Source organism: Macrobrachium rosenbergii, chromosome 20 (genome assembly GCF_040412425.1).
Source record: "Macrobrachium rosenbergii isolate ZJJX-2024 chromosome 20, ASM4041242v1, whole genome shotgun sequence".
In the NCBI taxonomy this organism is placed as follows: Eukaryota; Metazoa; Arthropoda; class Malacostraca; order Decapoda; family Palaemonidae; genus Macrobrachium; species Macrobrachium rosenbergii.
Window position 1 is genome coordinate 29339303 of NC_089760.1, and position 21711 is coordinate 29361013.

A 21711-nucleotide genomic window follows, 5' to 3' on the forward strand; every position below is an offset into this window, starting at 1 on the left:
CATCATGAGAAAGAGCGATGTCATTGCATACATGGAGAATCATTACTTGATTTTATTATCATGCTGGTGTTTTCATCGCGATAACGGCGTTTGCTTAAATTGCTTTTTTAATGATAACAAACACAAGAAGAAGACAATTTAGACAAATCATAACAGTATTCTACTCTGAGTTGTGTGCTGTGAATTGTTGTCATAATCATATTTGGTCCATTGAATGTAACGTAATATAACGGAAAAATACTTAGCCGGTATTTTGGAGGAAACCACATTCCTTGGCTGCCTATGTTGGAGGTAACTAGTAGCATATTTGACATCAGAACTAAGCGCACGGTGCCAGTCTTCCCTTGTCAGACTCTGTTGCCATACAATTTGAACCCAATTTGACAGACAGAATTCATCATCTGGGGTGACTTTAGACAAGGGGTTATCAACTAGGCCTGTCACAGAATTACACAAAAATACCGAAATCTTCATAGAACAGGGCGGGTGAAACTACCTTGTGCAGGTCAGGGTAAGGTTAAGGTTAGATTAGGATGTATCAGGTTCTTGGCCAGTTTTAGGCTGCTTTGACTGGAGAAATTAACCTGACTTTCGAAATTTGACTGGAAAAATTAACCTGACATTTGTACTTTGACTGGAGAAATTAACCTGACTTTCAAACTTTGACTGGAGGAATTAACCTTACTTTTAAACTTTGACAGGAGAAATAAACCTGACTTTAAAACTTTGACTGGAGAAATTAACCTGACTTTCGAACTTTGACCAGAGAAATTAACCTGACTTTCAAACTTTGAGTGGAGAAATTAACCTGACTTTCGACTGGAGAAATTAACCTGACTTTCAAACTTGCCAGCAGATTTGTTGATGTTTCTTACTTGGATCCCTTGGCATACTAATATTGGGCTGTTGCTGTAGAATTTGAGTGAACTTTAACGTCAGAATTCAAATTTAGCCTAACTTAATCAAAGTTCAACATTAATGTACTATATATAAAAATGAAAAAACGTAGCTGAACATTACCCATAGAATATGTAGTGAAGATAATGTTTTGTAGTAAGGCTCTAAACTTGTGAATTTAGTAATCTTTGAAGATTGTTATCATGGACCTAAGTGATGTCTGGCCTTTTCTTTGGTTACTGAATTACTTTCTCTGTTAAGTAGCCTACTTACTGGTCTTGAACAATGTAAGCAAGAAACTCTGTGATTGTTGAAGAAAAATTAATTGAGAATAAGTTTAAGTCATAGGAAGGGTTGAAAATGCATTTGTTTGTATGGAAATACAAACCATTGCCTATCATGTAGGAGCTTGTAACCTATCACTTTTCTTTTGGCTGATGTAAGGTGTGAATGTCTTGCTGTGATCTCCTCTTGGTAATGTTGTGAAGTGTTGGTGATTGTGTTTGTTGCTTGTCAGTGTTGTTGAACAAGTTTTGCAACAGGTTGGTTGAACAACAGTGGTTGTCATGTTAGGAGTGTGTTGTTTGGTTCCCCATGCAGTGAAAGATTTGGCAGAATATGCATGTAGACTAAAAAATCTCTGCCATTGTCTTTTGTGAAGACTACCATGTCTTTGACACTCCTGAATCTTTTAAGAACATTCTTGCCTGACCACCCTGACTTCTCCCCTGCCCTTCTTGATCTATTGGTCAAAGGCTATTTTTGATCACAAAGTCCCCAGAAGTGGGATAACCTCTTGAAAATTTGGCAGATGGGGAGTAGTAGCCCCCCCTCCCCTTCCCCTGAGATGTATAAAACTCCCTTGAAGATCTTGACACTTGCTCCTGCATGACTCTTCATCAGGTCACGAGTTTTTATTTTTAATGGAGAGAAATCTGAAGCTCCTCTTGTAGGTGATGGATTTACTTCTAAGGAAATACTAGCTAGGCTGTATAAGGAGAGATAACATTACTCAAGTTGGACTAGTCATTATTGGTGCCAATACACTTTGTACTAAGGGTGCCTAAGGCTTTCCCTGATTTTCTGGCAGCTCTGCTTTAATATCCCCATTAGAATTGGATATAAGAAAGAAGCTAATCTTGTGACTTGTGATAGACTGATATAGGCCTAAGCAGTACAGGATGTATTTCAGCACCTCTGACACTTACTTAGAATCCTGCTGAAAGCAGAGGCATCCTCTTACAGGAGGAGATGGTTTCTATTCAACTGAGAGAAAGGCTATGTCCTCTGGAAAATTATCTAACAGGTATATACGCCAAATTCCATACCATTTACTTATGAAGTCTTCTTTTCTGAGCTGTGTCCGGGGAGCTGCTGATCACAGGATTGGGCTTCCATAAAGTGATGGGTTTATGCTAAAACAAACTGAATCATATTAGAATACATTATTGCTCAATGTTTCTCACGAGATAGCATGAAGTTTACCATATGATTTTGATTTTATTTCAGAATTCTGTAACATAAGGGAGTTTTTATTTTTGTAAGAATGTGCATGCTGAACAATTGCAGTGTTTCCAAAGCAAAATTTTGAATTAGGTTGTTACTAACACAAGGTAACAGAAGCTGATCAAAAGTCTTACCTTTATGTGTACTCATTTAATTTTACTGTTTTTTTATTTCAGAGCTGAAATCAGTGTCAAGTTCCAAAATGGTAGATTTTGGAGTAGAAACAAGGGATCATTTTGAGGAATCAGAATTAACGCTTTCTGCACCCTCCGGTGTTGGCTATTACCATGCCCATCAGGCACCTCGACTGTCTTCTTGGAGACAAAATGGCCAGGTAATATTTCTGGTGATATTACAATATTTGAATTCATAATATCTATATAGAGAATTCATCATTATACACTTAAGGGCCAGTTTTTTTTAGAAACCATGAAGACTTTGAAGAATAATCCAACCATTCAGAGACTTAGTATATATTGGAGGATGGTGAAATACATTTTATGGTCCAGACAGTATCAGTCTATGTCCTTATTATAGCATTCCTTTTTTTGTTTAAAATTGATTATTCTACTTTGATGGCAACATTCTCCATTTAAATTAGTATTTTTGTGACTGAATTGTCTATAACAAATAAGATAGCCTTGCTGATATACATGAGATATCCCTCCACAATGGAGATTTGATTTTATATATGATAAAAATGAGCTTCCATTAATGTACATTTATGAATTTATTCAAATGGACATTGATTGTATTGAACTATCATATACTGTAGTTTTACATGTTAATTTTTATTGTAAATCTTTAAAAGCTTAAGTTACTTCCTAAATACAGTAATCCTTTAGCATATCTCTGATCTATTTAAGTCATACTCCACACAATGAAGTCATCTTTGTTGCGATTTCCATGTTACCAAGCTTCAATGATCGAATTAGCTGTTGCTGAAGGATTTTCGAAATATATTTGAGAGCTTGTTTACCTAGAAAAAAATAAATTACAGTACTTTATAATATACAGCAAATAATTTTGATCTATGTCCTTATTTTCCTTTCTGCATACAGGTACTGGAGCCAGGACCCCAACACAATATGTTGGAGTCTCATTGGGATTGTGTGCAGATTAAAAAGGACCCACAAAATCTATCAAGATTTTGTAGTACTAGTACTGTGAACACTTTATCAGCCACTGAAAGTAGAACATCACTACCATCATCTTTACAGGTACTGGAGCCAACTTCTCAACAGAATATGATGGAGTCTCATCAGGATTTTGTGCAGGTTAAAAATGACCCAGAAAATTTGTCAAGATTTTGCAATACTGTGAATACTTTACCAGCCATTGGAAATGGAAATTCACCACCAACAGAGAGCGCAGAAGACAGTCGACTCAAAGGGCAGCTTCTTCAAGAAATCACAAGAGCGGCCGAGACTTTTGAGCCTTACAATGCTTCATCTGTGTCATCTTCTAATTACCGGACATATAATCTTGTTCCTGAAGTGCCTCATCCTTCTGAAGCTGAATATGCTTGTAAGTTGATTTTTTTTCTTGGCAAGTGTATTTTCATCCACAAAATGCTCAAAGATTGTGGAATTTTTAGATGCCCGTAATAAAAAATGTAGTTATAAAGTTGTGTATCCCTTATGTTAGTGATTATTAGGCTTTTGTAATTGTTAATACAGGCGGTCCCGGTTTATGACGGGGTTCCGCTTGCGCCGCCAGAACCCGAAAATCGTCGTGCCGGAACATCGTCGAAAATCGTCAAAAATCATAAGAAAACCTTACTTTTAATGCTCTGGGTGCATTGAAAACGATGTAAACTGCATTATTATTGAGTTTTACATCAAAAAAACCTTCAAATTATGATTATTCTGCCATTTTGGGGCCATATTTCTTCCGTCGGATCGGCGACGACGCTCGTTGTTAATTTCTGATGAATATATTTGAAAAGCGTAACCTCGAACGCCGTAAGTGTTGCCTGTATATAGTTGCCCATGATAGTCTGACAGACCATACACATGTAGTCTCAACATTAGACTTCTTATTTTGATCAAAACTCTTGTTTTACAAATGATATCCACTTGTTGCATGGTATTGTAGGTTATCTTAAGTTGGTTTAGATTACTTTGAGTAAGTCAGTTGGTTACTGAAGGTAGGGTGAACTTTTCTTGTCAGCAAATTTTTTAGTCTATCAGTACAAACATATTTTACTGGAAAGGCCTTCTAGTCCCTCTGATTGTTTTACCCGACATCTTAAGACCCACAAAGTGGATATGGCGTGCTTCCTGTAGTGAGCAATACTTGCAAAGTCATTACTATAATATGGTATTTAAACAAGACTACTGAGTCACATATCTAGGCTTTCATCAGGTTTGCCTTGAGGATTTTAAAGATGTTAAACACCTGTAGGTATGAAGAGACCAAAGGGAACAGGTGAGAAGTAAACAAGGTATGCTATGAAGAAACCTAAAGAGTTCTCTAACAAAAAGTCCATGCAGGGAAGAATCAAGACTTGTTTTGCCTTTTAGTACAGTAAAACTTGAAAAGATCCCGACTACTTTGTTGGGGACCTTTGGGAGAATGTTACAAAGATCTGGGCATTTTAGACCTTCATAATAGGCTAGCCTATAGTCTACTAGCCTATGATATTCCTGTATAATCTTATAATATTACAGTATAAATATTTTAATGTGATTATCTTCTTATAAAGAAGAGAGAATACAGACCTTCATTATTTATGGGGAAAACCTTCAGCATAAGCTAGTTTGGTTGTTTAAGTTTGATAATCATGTATTATTCAGCAGTAGGTAGAGTGGTTATTGGTGTTACCATCCACTCACATTTTGGTAAGCATTGGCATTTTTTTGGTTGTACTCTGGGAAAAATGTCTTTGCTTCTGCTCATTTTTTTCCCCCATGAGTATTGTTAAAGTGTATTTGGAATTGTCCTCTCTGCTGACAACTTTGGCTTTCCTTTTCAGTATAAGCATGAGGAAGTGTAAATAGCATAGATGTTAAGTTGTTATGTTGACTAACCAGTCCAGTCATAGTGAGAGACCCAAGAAGGCTTCGTCAGTGTCTTCCCTGGGTAATACTCCTCAGTTTACTCCAGCATCCCTTTGACGGCTACCTCAGCTGTGACCCCTGCTTCCTTTTCTGGGACCAACCCTGAACTTTCCCCTCTATCTTGGTCTGAGGATTGATTGGAAAGGATGGCCTGTGACTGATTCGCTCTCTCTGCTTGGGATCAAAGATGGGGGGTCACGATGGACATTCCCATTATGGTCATCGACTCTTTCTCTGGTCCTGCTCCTCTTACTCCTACATTGCTGACTACTCTGAGGCATCCCACAAAGACCAAAGTGTTATTGGTACTGGAACCTCTCTGGCCTTCTGTTTATCCAGGGATCTGTCCCCAGTGGCCCTTTGCAGTGCTAGGCAATGGCCAAAAGTTCATGCCTGTATTGGTCTTGGTAGAAGTGCCCTTGCTTTTGGCTTTTGGTCTATTCTACAAAGACCTCTGCTGCTTATCTTGCTGTCATTGAATGTGATGTTATTTTTACTAAACTTGCTGCTTCAATAGTGCCCATTGTAACTTCCATCCTTGTTGGAATGCCTTCATCAGCTAGCAGAGCTTGAAGAGAGCCTGCTGTCCTCCTCATAGTTCTTCTTGGTCTTCCCCATCTCCAGACCTAAGAAGGAGCAGATGATGTCCCAGAAGGCTGCACTCTGCAAAAAGATATGCAGGATTTCTAATAGACATCACACTTCCATGAAGTTGGATGTCAATCACTCTTTGAAGAGGGATGACGATCTTTGTGACTGTTTGTTGGAGTCTTTGACCACAGGTGGATTAGTCAGCCCAGTTCATGAGCTTGTTCATTAGCAACCCCTGGGTCAAGAGCTTTTTCATTCTTGTTTGCCTGCTTGTTCTACTCCGGAGAGGAGGACAGACCTCCTTGTGTTGACTATACTTCTATGGAAGTATGATGGGAGAGTGGATTTCTTGTGGCTACTGGTCATCCTGGTTCTTTGGAACCAGCTTATCAGGTCCATGGACATGTTAGTGACTGCTCTCCTGGATTACTGCCCAACACAGCAAAGATGTAGATCATCTTCAGTCCTTTCCAGTGCCTACCAGTTGTGGATTCGTCAGTCTGTAGATTGATGAACATTACCCCTCCTCTCCCTGGTAGTGACTTCAGGCTGAGGCGACATCTTTATTTACAGCTGAAGCAGCAGCCTTGGAGTCCATCTTATTGGCTTCCTTCCAAGCATCATTGTGGTATGATCTTTGGCTCAAAAGTGGTGAGCTTTGCCTTTTTTAGTGTTCTGAGAAACACAAGGCAAAATTCCAGAGGTTGATGTTAGAAGGAAGGACATTGACCTTTCTCATATACCAATCTGCAAACCTCCGTTCTCATGTACCAATCTGCAAACCTGTAGGCAAACCTGGTCCTGAGATGACACAATGCCCTTTGCAGATTGTTCTCAAGACAGGTTTCGATCAAGAGTGGCTTCTTTAAGGAATAAGTTGGTGCTGAGCTCTTTCTCACTCTCTCTGAAAAGTAAGGTCGAGTTTGCAGTTTAGGAAAAGGCAGTTCAAAATGCCCTGATCCACCATGGGGTACTCTTCAAGGCCCCTTTGGGATCTTTGCAGGGGTTTCCTGCCAAGCCTTTAGGGTTGGCTGTGCCATTCACCATTGAATTGAGAAAAGACCAGACCTTTCTCAGATCCTGATTTGGTTCCCAGTAGTCTTCCACTTCGAGGGAAGGCCAGGAGCCTTCCTAGCCCTTTCGATCTACCTCTAAGGCCTTGTCCAAAAAGGCAGGTAGGGAGAAGAAAGAAGGGATTTGGAAGTTGAGGCTGTCCTTTCCCCTCTCCTTCTGCTGTGATTAGGGGATGCCTGTTAAGCCAATAGGCAGGAAATGTGGCAGCGATAAGGGTTGGACCCCTGGGTAGTCTGTTTTCTTCATGACAGGGTACCTTTCAAAGACCAGTGCTTCCCCCCAACACCCATTTTCTGTTCTGATACTGTTTCCATTCTGTTCTCTGGGATCATCCAAATCACTTTCCTTCTTTGCAGAGGGAAGGACTATGTTAAAGAAAGATGTGCGGGAGGTTTTTGATGAATGTTCTCCGGGGTCCAGGTTTATACCCCTATAGGGGGTTTGTGCCATAAGTTCACCGCACTTGGTGCGGTGTAGACATTATTTAGGTTCTTTACAGCATCCCTTTGGCCCCCAGCTGCAACCCCTTTCATTCCTTTTACTGTACTTCTGTTCATATTATCTTTCTTCCATCTTACTTTCCACCCTCTCCTAACAGTTGTTTCAGAGTGCAACTGTAAGGTTCTCTTCCTGTTACACCTTTAAGATCTCCTGTACTCTCAGTTTCCCTTTCTGCACTGAATGACCTCAGGTTCCAGTGCTTGGCCGTTGGCCCAACTTTTATATTCCAATTCCAAATCTAGGTTTGTACAGTTGGCTTCTCCTGATGGAGAAGTTGACTGGGATTGGAAATTAATCATAAATCTCTCTCCTCTGAATGAGTTAGTCCTTTGGACTTGGTTCAGAATGGAAACCATATTGTCCCTTTTAGATTCCTTCAAAGAAGGTGATTTTATGCTTTTGTTAGAGCTGAAGGAAGTTTATTTCTGGATACCCATCCATGAGGACCCTAGGAAGTATTCCTGCTTTGTCTGTGACAGGACAGTTTTTAAGTTCAAAGCTTTGCACTTCAGACTGTTTATTGCCTTATTGTGTTCACATGAGCTGGTGTCTATTTAGGCCTATCTGCGTGGGATATGACTTCTACATTATTTCATTAATTGTGTGAACCTAGCTTCTCTGGAAGTGCTGTTGCTCTGTGGTATTGTGATAAACTTGGAGAAAATGGACCTTCAGCCCAACAGCAGATGAAGTACCTGGGCATGTTGATCAGTATAGTAGGAGTGAGTTTTTCCTGCAGGATGGTACTCCAGACAACTTTTACTTCTTACCTTAGGGACGTGCCCCACAAGTCCTCAGACACCTTTTCCTAGAACCTTGTGTAGCTCGGGGCTCCATTAGATAGAAAAGCATGTCATTTAGGATTCACAGTTGGCTTTAAGTTGGTGTGAATGAAGTAGGAGTGGTATGCCTTTCATTCACCCCTCTCTCCTCTGTCCAGCAACCTACAGCAGCGTTCACAATAGTTTGACCAGATGCAAGGGATCTGCTTGATAGAGTATCTATCACTGACTTTAATTGGTGGATGGGATTCCTTCCATCTCTTATTTGAGAAGGGGTTAACAGTAAAGCCTTATTATTTTTGGGTTTGATTGTGATAATAATGCATACTCCTGAGCTGGCACTCCCATTGCTACAAATGCGAGGACCAGTTTTCTCTGTCTTCCAAAAGCTAGGTTACTGTAAAGGCAAACTGACGTGGAGCCTCTACCCAGCTTCTCTCATCATTAAAAACCAATTATAGGAGGTACAGTACAGGAGTTATCCTTCCCCTCTCACATCTGACCAGGAAGCTAACATTTCAAGCTGTTGATAAACCTTCCTGTCAGTGCCCCTTAACTTTAATGCACAGAGTGTAAGGGGATGTGCAGAGGTCACATCCTCTCAAGCTTCATGAGACACCTCCCACCAAAGGAGAGAGTCTCCTTTATGAAATTACAGGTTTTTATAAGTCATTTGAACAAATGCAATTTTGCAGTGTAAATTGTATTTTTACTTGATTTATAAACTGAAATCTATATGCTCTATACTGAATCCTGCCTTTAACTATCCCTTCATTTTGTCCCTGCAGCTGAGGGAAAAGTACATTGAAGGCTCAGGTAAATGGCTTTCACTTGAAGAAGGCTCCAATATAGAGACCAGGTTTGTATATTTAGGAATAATGCAGTATATTTGAAAATGTTGAAGTTTTTATGACACATACTAGGTTTTCATACAAACCCATCAGTCATTATACTATTTGGAGTTCCCTCATCCCAACCCCACAAATCATGCTGCTGTAGCACGCAATGTGAACTTACCTGTTGAACCTGTGGAACGTTTGTGTAAAAAAATTGTATTGTGGTATAAATACATATTACTGTTCTGTGAATTGCAGAGGAAACCATTTTTATTTATGAGATCTTTTGTATTGAAGCTATCACTAAGCATCCTTATGGTATGTTTTATTTTGTTTAGATGTATTTTACATTATTTTGAGCAAGTTTTTAACACTGTAACTTTTTGCCTATTTCATATTACTCATCTTGGATGTAGTTTCAGAAACATCACAGTGGGTGTGGACACGCTCTGCTAGTGATGACCGTAGTTTTGCTGGCACTTCTTCAAACAAAATTTTGGTTGAAAATGCAGTTGGTACCATTCAGTACATTGTGCCTTCACAGTTGGTTGCAGATTCATTTCCATCATCGTTTCCACCTTTGACAGTTTCAGAAGCACAGTCTTCCATCATGTCATCAAATTCAGTGGTATTGTGTTGTTAGAATCTTTTCATGTTTATAAGTACAGTATCTTTAAAGTTAGTAAGAATGATAAAGCCTTGTATACTGCCTTTTGATGATATTATTGGCTAATGGGAGTTTTTTTTGGCTTTCATCATTAAATAAACAACCCACAGAATTGGTCATATATTTAATGTTCCTGTGTTTACAGGAACAGCATGTATATAGTAGCTCTAAAGTTACTCAGGTTAGAAGAAAATAAAGATGACCTGGAGATGTAATATCTAATGCTGTTCTTCATACTGAAAGTATTGAGTAATGAAATCTTTTACGCGGACAGGTGCAACGAACACAGGAGTCATCAGTATCAGTGTCTTCGTCTGCTCTAGACCTGTCACCAGCATCACCCATTCAGGCATCTTCTGTACATCCCTCTCAGACATCTCCGGTTCCTAATATTCCCACCTCATCAGCCCACCAGTTAATGTCATCACAGAACCCTCTTGGTAATTTTGACACAGGAACACAACAGCAAGAGCTATCTTACCACCAAAATCTTGAAAGCAGTATCACCCTTGCACCACCTCCTCCTGATGAAGAAAATGAGGAAACACCACCGGATGATGTAATGGCCTATCCACCTGAGCTAAAGTGTGATCGTTGTGGAGCTGTTTTTTCTCATACACAGCACTTGAACCAACACTTAGATGAGTGTAACTGTGCACCTGTAAGTATTGTACTTGATGCATTTGTGTATTTGCTTTTCAGTATGTCTAATACAAGTGTATACATATGCTTTTCTGTCAAATTAACCCTAATGGTCAGGTAGTTAATTTCCTCATGGGGGTACTGCATACAGCGAGTCTCATGCAACAAGAGTCCCTTTGGTCCACAGCTGTATTGCTCTCTCTTTTTTACTTTTCATTCAACCACTGTATCCTCTTCACACCAAGGTGTCCAACGTTGTAACTTTGATCACTCAAATATTTACTTCTTAAATAAGAGCCAGCCCTTCCAACCAGAGCCATAAGTCTTGAAATAGATCAAAGGTTTGGTAAAACTACCTTAGATTTAATAGCATAATAAATGATCAAATCTGATATTTCACAATATTATTTTAAATTTGTTTAATGAGATGGTTGGTTTACATGTCATGATGGTAGGTTTTGCCTAAAGGCTCTGTAATTGAAAATTTGAGCTATGGTAAAGCAAAAGAGATTATGGCTATGCAGGAAAAAACCAAAGGGACCAGTAGAAATAAAAGTCAAATAGCCATGTGGAGGGTTAGATGGCAAAGGGGTGCTGTAAAGAACTATAAATACAGCTAAGCCATTTCAGTCTTTGATATTTATCTATTTTCCTGCCTAAGGACATCACATCAGTCAGAAACTTTATGTGTAATGTCTACCAGATGCACCACAGCCATGAGTCTATTTTGTAGTCAGACCTCTTCAGAATCTGCTTTATTTACTTTGTAATACTCATGTCTCTGCTGGCTAGAATTATTATTGTTGTTGTTGCTGTAATTTGTTGTTGTAATATATACAGGTGTTACCAGAGGGCTGTCTACAAGTTGAAGAAAATCCATCGACCCAAGTAACAGAGGAGAATAAGCGCCCTCAGAGACATCAGGCAGACCAGCGATCTTTTTCGTGTAAACATTGTGGGAAGTGCATTTCAAAACCAGAAAAATTGAAGGTAAAGGTGGTGGTTAACATTATTAGTGCTATGAAAGAGGCATAGTTATATTTTATCAGAAGATTCTATACATTGTAGGCCACTAGTTTTCTGCTACTTTTTCCCCCCCTGTAATTTAACTTACTGTATGGAGATATATTTCTTATGTGTATTATGTTGATTATGTTACTCATGAATACTGACAGTTACTGGTTTTTTATAGGTTGAGTTTAACACTTTCCATTACTTACAGGCACATGAAAAGCTTTTCCATTGTAATGAATGCACTACTACTTGCAGTACAAAAACTATGTTAGCAAGACACAAAAAGGTAGGATATGTTGTCTCTCTTTGCCTGTCTTTTAGAGGTTTGTGTTTTGACTAAGATTTTATGAAAACAGTTCATATGGTTATGCTGAGAGTTTGCATTAATTTTCTAGCTTCTACAGGGGTGCTGATCGCCTCAGCCTGTTGTGTAATTGTTTATAAACAAGATTTTTCCATACTAACCCATTACTTATGTACATATTTTGTTTGTCAGGAAATGTCCTAGACAAAAATTTTCGGAAGAGTTATTTTCAGCGAGTCAGTACTGAGTGTCCACAGCCAGATCCATAAGTTCCCAACTGTCAGTCTGGTTCATTCTTTTTGTAGTCTAGACATTTGTCAGTTAGAGCTTGGGGTAGGGAGGTGGAAAATTTTTTGAAAGCAAGGATTTGTATAAAGAAGTTATTTTGTTTTTAAAAATTGTTTGTTTCACAACAATCCTATCCTGAAGGGGAGTACTGCTGTCAATGCACCTCATCCTTTGCATTGTAGACCTCACTTCAGGTTCTTTGCAGCATTCCTTCAGCCCCAAGCTGCAACCCATTTCATTCCTTTTAGTGTACCTATGTTCATATTCTCTTTCTTCATCTTACCTTCCACCCTCTCCTAACAATTGTTTCAGTGCAATTGTGAGGTTTACCTCCTGTTACACCTTTAAAACATCCTTTACTCCCAATTTCCCTTCCAGTGCTGAATGACCTCATAGGTCCCGTGCTAGGCCTTTGGCCTAAATTCTATATTCCATTCCATTCCACAACAATCCTATTACTTATAATCCTCAGTATCTTTGTTTAGGGAAGGAATCTAAATTTCAAAACCCCAGACTGTTACCTGGGAAATGTAGGATCTGTATGGAGCCTTGAGTTGATGTAAGCCCCCATGCACCTTTACTTGATACTCCAAAGGTCAAGGAACTGTCTGTGAGACAGAACTCTGAATATTAAAACTAATGACAGAGGTCATAATTATACACTCTTATATTGTCCATTGTATATTAAGGACCTGTAAGGAACTAAAATGGGGCAAGAGCTCATATCGATAACGGCTCTCCTTAAAGAGATAAAAGATCATAGAACTTCCATTAGGGTCTCCTTGAACTTGCCAATAAACTGCAGTAACATCTACATTATCGTAGAATATCACATCATGTTATCATATACCCTTAGATAATTTGTCTCAGCAAATGTGAAATTCTAAGGCTAGCTACTTGATCTCTTTACTCATTCTGTTGGTAGGAAGAAGCTAGGTGTACCTTCTCTGGAGTTTCTGGCACTGTAAAATCAAAGAATGGGAAAGGCATAATATCCTGACCAGGCAAAGGATGTCTTCAGCATTCTGGGCACAGAATTTAATATCACTTTATATTGATTTTTCCTTGATGCGTTGGGCTCCTTGTCAGTGTTTGTAGCAGAGTAAGACCCATGGAACAGGTCTTTTTTTTTCCTGTAGCAAAGAGTAAGACCATGGAACAGGTCTTTTTTTTCCTGATGCCAGGTGCTTCTTGACAGTATGTAACAATGAGAAAGATTAAGGAACTCTAGCCTACAGTGTATTGATCCTTTTTAAGAGTGTACTGCAAAACTGCAAATGCTAAAAGAAGAGTTTTTGTCAGCAGGAGATAGTAAAAAGGCTTGTTCCAGTGACTCATAAGGAACCTAGTGAGACCAGTTAAGACCAGTGTTTGTTGCAGAAACTTCCTCAAGCTTTCTGCGTATGTAGATCCCCTGAACATAAAAAATTGAGGTAAGGTAGATCTAAAGGCTTTTTGCCTAGACTGACAGACCCCTCTGAGTCAAAGGTAAATGAAGGGGCTTGCTTTTTTGGTCATTGGCACTGACAGGAGCAGTGCTTCTTCCACTTTACAAACCACAGGAGTTTCAGGTAGTTTTGTAGAAGTATATGTTGAATCTCCATAGCATAAAGATTACTTCATCTGAAAATCCTTTGCTTTTGAGATGTTGTAGGTAACCCACAGGTGTAAATATGTAGGGTCCCCAGAATCAAGTTGAACCTGCTGAAGTTATTCCTTGTTGGGGAGCTTCCTTGCTCAACTCCTGAATCATTCTTCCTGATGTGATTTAAACAGTTAATTAGATGTAGAATCTTGACCAAAATCTTTCCTGATTATTGCAAATGGAGGAAAGTTGTAAAGTTCCAGGTAATGCTAAGGATATAAGAAGGTGTTCAACGTTTAGGATGCTAGATTTGATAGGGTAAACAATAAATTGGTAGCTTGTTTTTGAGACTGATCATAAACAATTTTTATTATTATTTTGAGGTTCCTATAGCCACCCCAAAAGCTTTAATGTTTGGATTCATTGAACATTTTGAAGAGAACCTGGGCCCATCTTGTCAGCATTCTCAATGGTATATATACAAACATAAAGTGCAGTTTTCATTCCACATTCTTCTGTGCATTTGAAATTCTTTTTGTCATCAATGAGGCTTCATGGTACTTCCCTGAAGTATTTTATCACCAAAGGAAATACAGTATCTCTTAATGGCATCTTAGATGGGAACTAGGTGACTTTGTGGAAAGGCAGTTGCCTAGGACCCAATCATTGTAAAAGTAGAGAACTGATCTTTAGTTGGCTGGAAGGAAATAGTTCAACAACGTGCCCATATTCCCCGATCATGGGTCGTCAGAAACTAGCAGGCAATTTTGAATTCCAAAGAAATTCCTGCATGAATCTGTCTTCTTTGTATAGACTGTGGTAACTAAATTGTCCACATCTAAGGTTAAAGATGCAATCTTTGAAGACAGTTTCAGACCTGACTTCTCCCAGTCAACAGAAATCCCCTTTGTGGATACAACTGAAAAAGTCTTTCCTGTTGATAAAGTTCCTGAGGGGTCAAGAACATCACAATTAAGTCTTTCCAAAACTTAGCCAGAACTTGGGTAAACACATACTGGGTATTGGCCAAACCAAAGTAAAGCACCTTGATATACAATGAATTCTTTGCCCAGACAAGTCAGAGGTACCTTTTGGACTTAGGGTGAACGGGAACATGGAAATATGCATTCTGAGGATTGTTGGTGCTAAAAAGTCCCTTTTTTGGATGAATAAATGAACCAAGTATAAATTCTGTCTTGAGTTAGGTCTGTGTGAATTAAAGTTTGTGGGTTGAGGTTGATGTTGATGATGTGTGAGAAATAGTCACTAACAGTTAGCAGTGCTGACTATTAGTGGAGAGTTTGTTGGTTGATAAATTAGAGGAAAGTTTATTAGTGTTTTATGTCTTAAATACCAAAAGTGGTGTCACATCCCTAGGTAATTTGACCAATTTACAATTCTTATTTAAGAACAGATACTTTAGGTGAGACTTTAGAGTCTCAAAATGTGAATTAGTGGCCTCTTTAGACTATTTTATAAAAAAGGGATGCCCTCAGTTTAGGGGTCACTTATCTGGCTCCATGGCATGTGTAAATTCTTGTCTATGGACTTATGTCATTATTCATGAGATAAGATCATAGTATTTTGTCCTGTGTTAAAATGTTTTCTATTTACAGTAGAACATTTTTAAAGCTTCTGCAGTGAAATTTCATTCATTTGTGACAGCTGAATATGTTCTCTGATTTTAATGTAGGTTTGATTTAATGGTAGGGGTTCATACCCTCTCTGGTGTTCAGACACTACCCTACTTAAAAACATTCAACTTACAAATATTCAGAGATACAAACAAACGGGATCACAAATTCAAATTGTGTTCAGAGTGCTCCCCTTTGCCACCCGTAAGTTCAGATTTTGTTCTGTGTGCCTATTCTATAAAATACAGTACTGTATGCACAGTACAGTGAATTGTGTTTTAGGATGAAAAAATGTATGTTATTGTATTGACTTTTATATCATACTGTACTTGAAGAGTACAGTAACCAACGTACAAAAAATTTATTATACAAATGGCTGTCTGGAATGTAATTCGTTTGTAAGTAGGGTGGTGTCTGCACAGTACTGTTTCTGTTTGAGGCAGTCATACCTTACCTCAAGCTCTGGGTTTTATTTGAAGGAATTGTTTTATAATTTCCAGGGTATTAGTTTGCAATTACTTCCAGCCTTGGTGTTCATCATTTCTGGAATGGAGTTTCAGTACAAGATACAGTTGAACATTTACTTTCTATTAGAAGGCGGCAACAGTTTCAAAGTAAAAGAAAGAAAATAAAGCGAACTGAAAAATAAGTAAAGTAAAAAGTGAAAAAAATAATGGAAAATGAGCTACAGTATTAAGAATTTAGACACTTATTCAATCTTAACCAACTTAAAGTTTTTGAGTCCTTATACATTAAAAGCCTTAAACCTCAGCTGAATCATGATTAGTTATCTTTTGCTTTATACATGTGGAATACCTCATTTTCCATTATTTTCCTTTTTCTCTTTTATTATTTATTGTTAAAGCTTGTCTTTTTAAGTTTTCATTAGACATATTGTATTATTCAGTGCTCTATTATAAATGTAATAATGTTCTGCTTACAAAGTTGGACAAAAAATCCATTTTAGGAATAATTGAGTATCTATGAAACATGAAAATTGTTCAAAAAGTCTGTATTTTGTAAAGATGCCTGACATTGTGCATGATTTATTTTTATTGTATTTTTGACTCTTGTCATAGTTTTTGCTCTTTGATATTTTCATTTTACTAATGACATCATTTTTCAATTCACAGTATTTTTGAAGCATTGTTACTTTATTCTAATTTTTAAATTATACTGTATTGAATGTAATTCTCATGTTTTTTATCTATTGTAGATACATACTGGTGAAAAACCATATTCGTGTGGTGAGTGCAAAACAAGCTTCACTGAATCTGGGAGTTTGAAAGTTCATATGAGGCAGCATACAGGAGATAGACCATACAAGTGTTCATTTTGTAATGAAGCTTTCAGTGGTGCTGGGATGTTAGCTTCACACAAAAGAAAACACACTGGTGAGAAACCTTATGTTTGCAGTGAATGTGGTGCATCTTTCAGGCTTCTGTCCACACTCAAAAGTCATAGTCGTAGACATACGGGAGAAAAACCCTTTTCTTGTGAGTTATGTGGAAAGTCTTTTACGCAGAAAGCAGCTTTACGCCGCCACAAAAGGACCCACTTAAATGTTAAACCTTATGAGTGTGATCATTGTGGTTTCAAGTTTCGAGAAAAAGAAAATCTCAGAAGACATCTTCTTCTCCATAAGATTGTTTGGCCATTTGTCTGTGACATTTGTGGAGCAGGTTTCAACTACAGTAAAAAGCTTGAAACTCACAAAATGCTTCACAATGGTGGAGATAAGCCTTATAAGTGCAATAAGTGCTCTTCAAGTTTTGCTTCTCCAAAGTACCTTACACAGCATAAAAAAAGGGTTCATGATAGAAAAGGTTCAGTTAGGTGTGAAGAATGTAATGCCACATTTACCAGAAAAGAGACTTTGCGATCACATTTACGAATTCACAAAGGCTCTGATCAATATGTATGTGAACAGTGTGGGGCAGCCTTCAACCAAAGAGCAACTTTAACAAGGCATACAAGAATTCATCTTGGTTCAGCTGGAAGTGATGGGTCTTCTTCCAAAGAAAGTTATACTTGTAAATTTTGTAAAAAAGTCTTCACAACCAAGAAGTCTTTAGATAGCCACCAGATGGAAACTCACATGGTTGAGGACTTTGCATTTGAGTGTCCAACGTGTCATGTAGGGTTTTCAGATCAATGTGAACTTGCAAGACATAGAAGTACACATCATCAAACTTTAAGACCTGTTTCAAAAGCAAATGAAGGTCAGAGAGAGGCAGTAAAAGACAAATATATTTGTGAAGACTGTGACCAGACCTTCCTCAAAAAATGGCAGTTAAGGGCACATTGGAAGTACTGTCTCTGTAGGGATCTTGATGCAGTGGATAGTGAACCAGTAGAGGTTAAACCAAACATTTCTTCACAGAACAGCAGTAAGGAAGTGAGTGCCATGAAGTTAGTGTCAGCTGTGTTGGCTGCAGCAGGTAGCAGCTCAGGTAGTGAAGTTAGTTACCAAGCTCCCCAGCACTCCGAGACATCTTCAACGTCAGTTCCGTTAACTGTGGCTTCCACCTCCAGTTCACAACAGTCACAGCATTGCACATCAGCTCAGGTCACTCAATCTCACAGTGGTGTATATGAACATGTGAATGAAATTCCTCAAGAATTATCCTATCAACAGCCAGCTCAGGAAGTCCCTCAACATTCCTCAGATGTTAATGTTATGCAGTCACTGCAGGATCCACATCATCACAACTCTGTTCATGATAATGTTCAGCATGTAGATCGACAAACTGTCTTGCAAGGAGAAACTCAGGGAACACTTTTACAACACTCACTGCAAGAAGACATGCAGCATCATTCATTTGACTTTGATATTTCGCAAACTGAATTCTACAAATCTGTCCCTTCATTGCAATCATCCTCTCATCATCACCACCACAATCAACATTACAGTCACCCTGATACAAGCCACGAGTCCTCTTTGCTTCATAGTTCAGTTCTTCAAGATATTGGTCAAGAACATGATTCATGTGAAGATCTGCATGATAATTTGCATCATTCTGGCTCTTTTTTAAGTAATCAGCGAGAGGTTACTCTTCAAGAAGCTGTGCACCATCAGCGGGGACAGCATAGACTTGACCACATTGAAGATGAGAATAAAGAACAAGAAAGTGAATCTTTTCATTCTCATTCTGAAAATTACCAAAATACATTTCAAGATCAGTACCATCCATATAATCGGTGTCAAGTTTCAAAAGCAGAAGAGAAGTATACCAGGACTGAACTCCAGTCTTATGTTTTACAAGACCCAACTGGTACTAAAGTAAGGAATGCATGTCCAAAGTTGTTAGGATCATATAGTAATTTGCGTAGTAAATATTAATTGTAAATTAAGGGGAAATATATTTCTTTTTACTCCATTGTTTCTCATTTATCATGTTTACAAACATTGTATCTTTTGTAGGTTATTTTATAATGAACCATTTCATATTAGATTTTAAAAATTTTAATGTTGTTGATGTATATGTACATTATCAGAATTTATATCAGAGAATAATACTTCTCTAGTGGTCCATTCCAATGGTAGATAAAAGGAATTGGAGTTTTGTCAAGGAGTAATAATATTTATTGAACAATTAATGGGAAGCATAAATTAGTGTGATTATTACCAGTCATGTTACCTAAATGCTGATAAGCTGGTGCCTATCATTATTTCGTTAAGTAATTGTTGAAGGAGTCACTTCCACTTTTCGCTGTAATTTATTGCCTTCTAGCAGAAATTCTAAGAATGTAGAGTATTTTGGTTTTATTTATTTGCTGAGCCACTATCTTCAGTATATTTCCTCAGATTCTGTACTCTTATATAAAGCTGTCCTTCCTAATAAGCAGCAGTTAGTTTTGGAGTGTATTACTGTAGTTTTTTGTCATGTGTTACTGAAATGTGTTGGTCATTGATAGTAAAAAATATTAGTTGATAGTGACCTTTAAAATTTACTGTAATAATTTTGTTTGTGTACTACTAATATGCCTCTTTTTTTTTGTTACTGAACAAAAGTACTTCTATGATATATATATCATGAAGTATCTCATTAACTTAGGTTACTTTCTGTAAGTTTGGATGATTCTAGGGTTTAGTTACCCATTACTTTAATACCAGGGAAATGATACAGATAATTTTTGTTGCCCTGTATTTGGCTTCCTTCACCAAGGAGCTGTGTTTGCTCCAGTCTTTGTGGCTGTCTGTATGCTTGTCAACATACAGTAATTACATGACGACAAGTGAACAAGTTTTGATAAAACTTTTTTTTTTTAAGTTTTTGCCATTGATGAAGATTAACAGTTTTTTTACCACAGTACCATCTCGTGTCTTCACTGGCATCCACAAAAAGTTTTATCATCTTAGGGACTCACCTAATTTAGTTGCAATTAAATTTTCACCAAAATTTGCTTATCATTTTGTAAGTTGATTTCTCCAAACAGACATGGTTGCCTTGGCATATTTTTTCTATTCAGAGTGTTGCTGGAAGTTTGATTATAAGCTGTTGCTTCTTGTGATCTTTATCTACCTTTAAACTTGAATAATGGGAAGTATTGTTTAGAATGGAGAAGATGATACTCTTATCAGTAAATTTGTTTGCTCTGTTAGGATATTTTTATTTTAACTGCCTATAAATCTTCTATGATGAAAGCAGATTTGTTTTTTTTTAAATCTAGGCTAGATGCAATCAGGCTTATTTTCATGGTTTGCACATTGAATGGACAGTCACTCTTTCTCTGGGTTGAACTCTTAAATGTTTTTTGTTCATGACAAACGCACTATTAATAATTTCCGACATTCATGGCTAATAAATTTCCTCTGACATAACAAGTCTGCTTAAGAAAATGGTAGTAAGCAGGTAAGTGCACGCACTTAGGTTCATGCATCCTAGTTATAAAATAATCAACTGTGTTCACTGGATTGCCTCAGTTCATTACCTCATTATTTGAATCATACTTATGTGCTCAAAAGCACCAAGTGTGTTTTATCATGCATTACAAAGAAAAGTTTGTATTTCATTTTCTCAAATGAGTTTCTTTCTTGGGTCAGGTGAGTTTCAGCCTTGCAGCCACTCTGAGGACTAAGTTCATTGTGGTGATTGCTTCACTCCACTCTGATTTTGGTCTTTGTGTTTTTAAGGTTTTTTTAATTTGTTGACAATTTGGTGAATGTTTTACTGGTTTAGCTGCTAACTTGCAAACTAGTCATTAAGAAGTTAGAGCTAAGAAGTGAATTCCTGTTTATGGTAAGCACATTCTTTTCCCATTTCATTTACTTTTATTGTTGTGAAGAGTAAGTGTAATTTGTTTTACTTATAGTCTTTGTGTAGGGTGATTTTTGGTATTTTGGGTGTGTGGCTTTGTAATTACCCTATATTTGCCTTATATACCTAGCTTGAACAATTGATTTTTATTTCTAGTTTGGTTATTATTAAGTATTTTTCTGATCTGACTTTTTGGGATTGTAGTAGTGTATCAGTTACATCTGTTATTCCCCTTAATTGTCCCTACATTTAGCTGTTAAATATTTGATTAATGCAGTGAGATTCATCCATTCCATTAGTAATGACTTTTCCAGTCTAAAAGTGATTAGTTAATTTGTGTACTGTCAGCTTTATCCTCACTGTGACTGGTGTACTCTGCTATTGCTGTTCTTTAGAGTGCATTTATTATGTTGTTTACTATTCAGCAGTGTGCTCAGTGAGACCTTCCAGTTAAGGCTTTTCTTGCTCTTGTGTCATCCCTGATACAGATCCTTACTTCTTAAGAAGCAGCAGTCATGGCCATGTAATGTTTGTTGTTTCTCACGTGTGAGATGTGCTGTACAGAGGAGGGCATACAAGACTAGATGATTAAGGAATCCCACTGCTGATGTGTCTGCTTCATCCATTTTGAAATTTTCAGTCTCCAGGTTGCACTGTGCATGCTCTCTTAACTAATTTGCTTGCATTTCTGCATGTGGCCAGTGCCCAGCCTGCTAGTAGCCACAACCACTTGGTAAGTGCCTTGCCTGCTCATCTCTGCCTGCTACTCTGACTGTTTTCTTGATTGCTTTTTCAGTTAACAGGCTTGCCTGTTCAACTTCCCCTATACCTGTAACTTGTCCCTCAATTGTAGTGATGTTTTATTATTATTATTATTATTATTGTTCAGAACATGAACCCTATTCATATGGAACAAGCCCACAAGGACCATTGACATAAAATTCAAGCATCCAGTGAAATATGGTGTTCATTTGAAAGTATATATGCCTGGCTGAAAGAGACTGCTTTCATCTATGCCTAATGCTATGCAGATGCATAGCATCTCTGCCATGCTACCTTCAGGTGAC

At 37.8% G+C, this 21711-nt stretch overlaps 1 protein-coding gene across 2 annotated transcripts; it reads left to right on the forward strand.

Moving 5' to 3' along the window:
* The first annotated feature begins 103 nt into the window (after window positions 1-103).
* Window positions 104-21025, forward strand: LOC136849187 (uncharacterized). Of its 2 annotated transcripts, none has more exons than XM_067122310.1 (8): window positions 104-291; window positions 2580-2737; window positions 3624-3930; window positions 9666-9877; window positions 10191-10577; window positions 11399-11548; window positions 11781-11858; window positions 16600-21025. In XM_067122310.1, exons 2-8 carry the CDS (start codon window positions 2606-2608, stop codon window positions 18724-18726), a joined length of 3393 nt encoding a protein of 1130 aa, XP_066978411.1. In that variant the 5' UTR covers window positions 104-291; window positions 2580-2605; the 3' UTR covers window positions 18727-21025. The 2 variants fall into 2 exon arrangements, with proteins under 2 accessions (XP_066978411.1, XP_066978410.1); XM_067122309.1 differs by having other exon boundaries at window positions 119-291; window positions 3465-3930.
* Window positions 21026-21711: the final 686 nt, after the last annotated feature.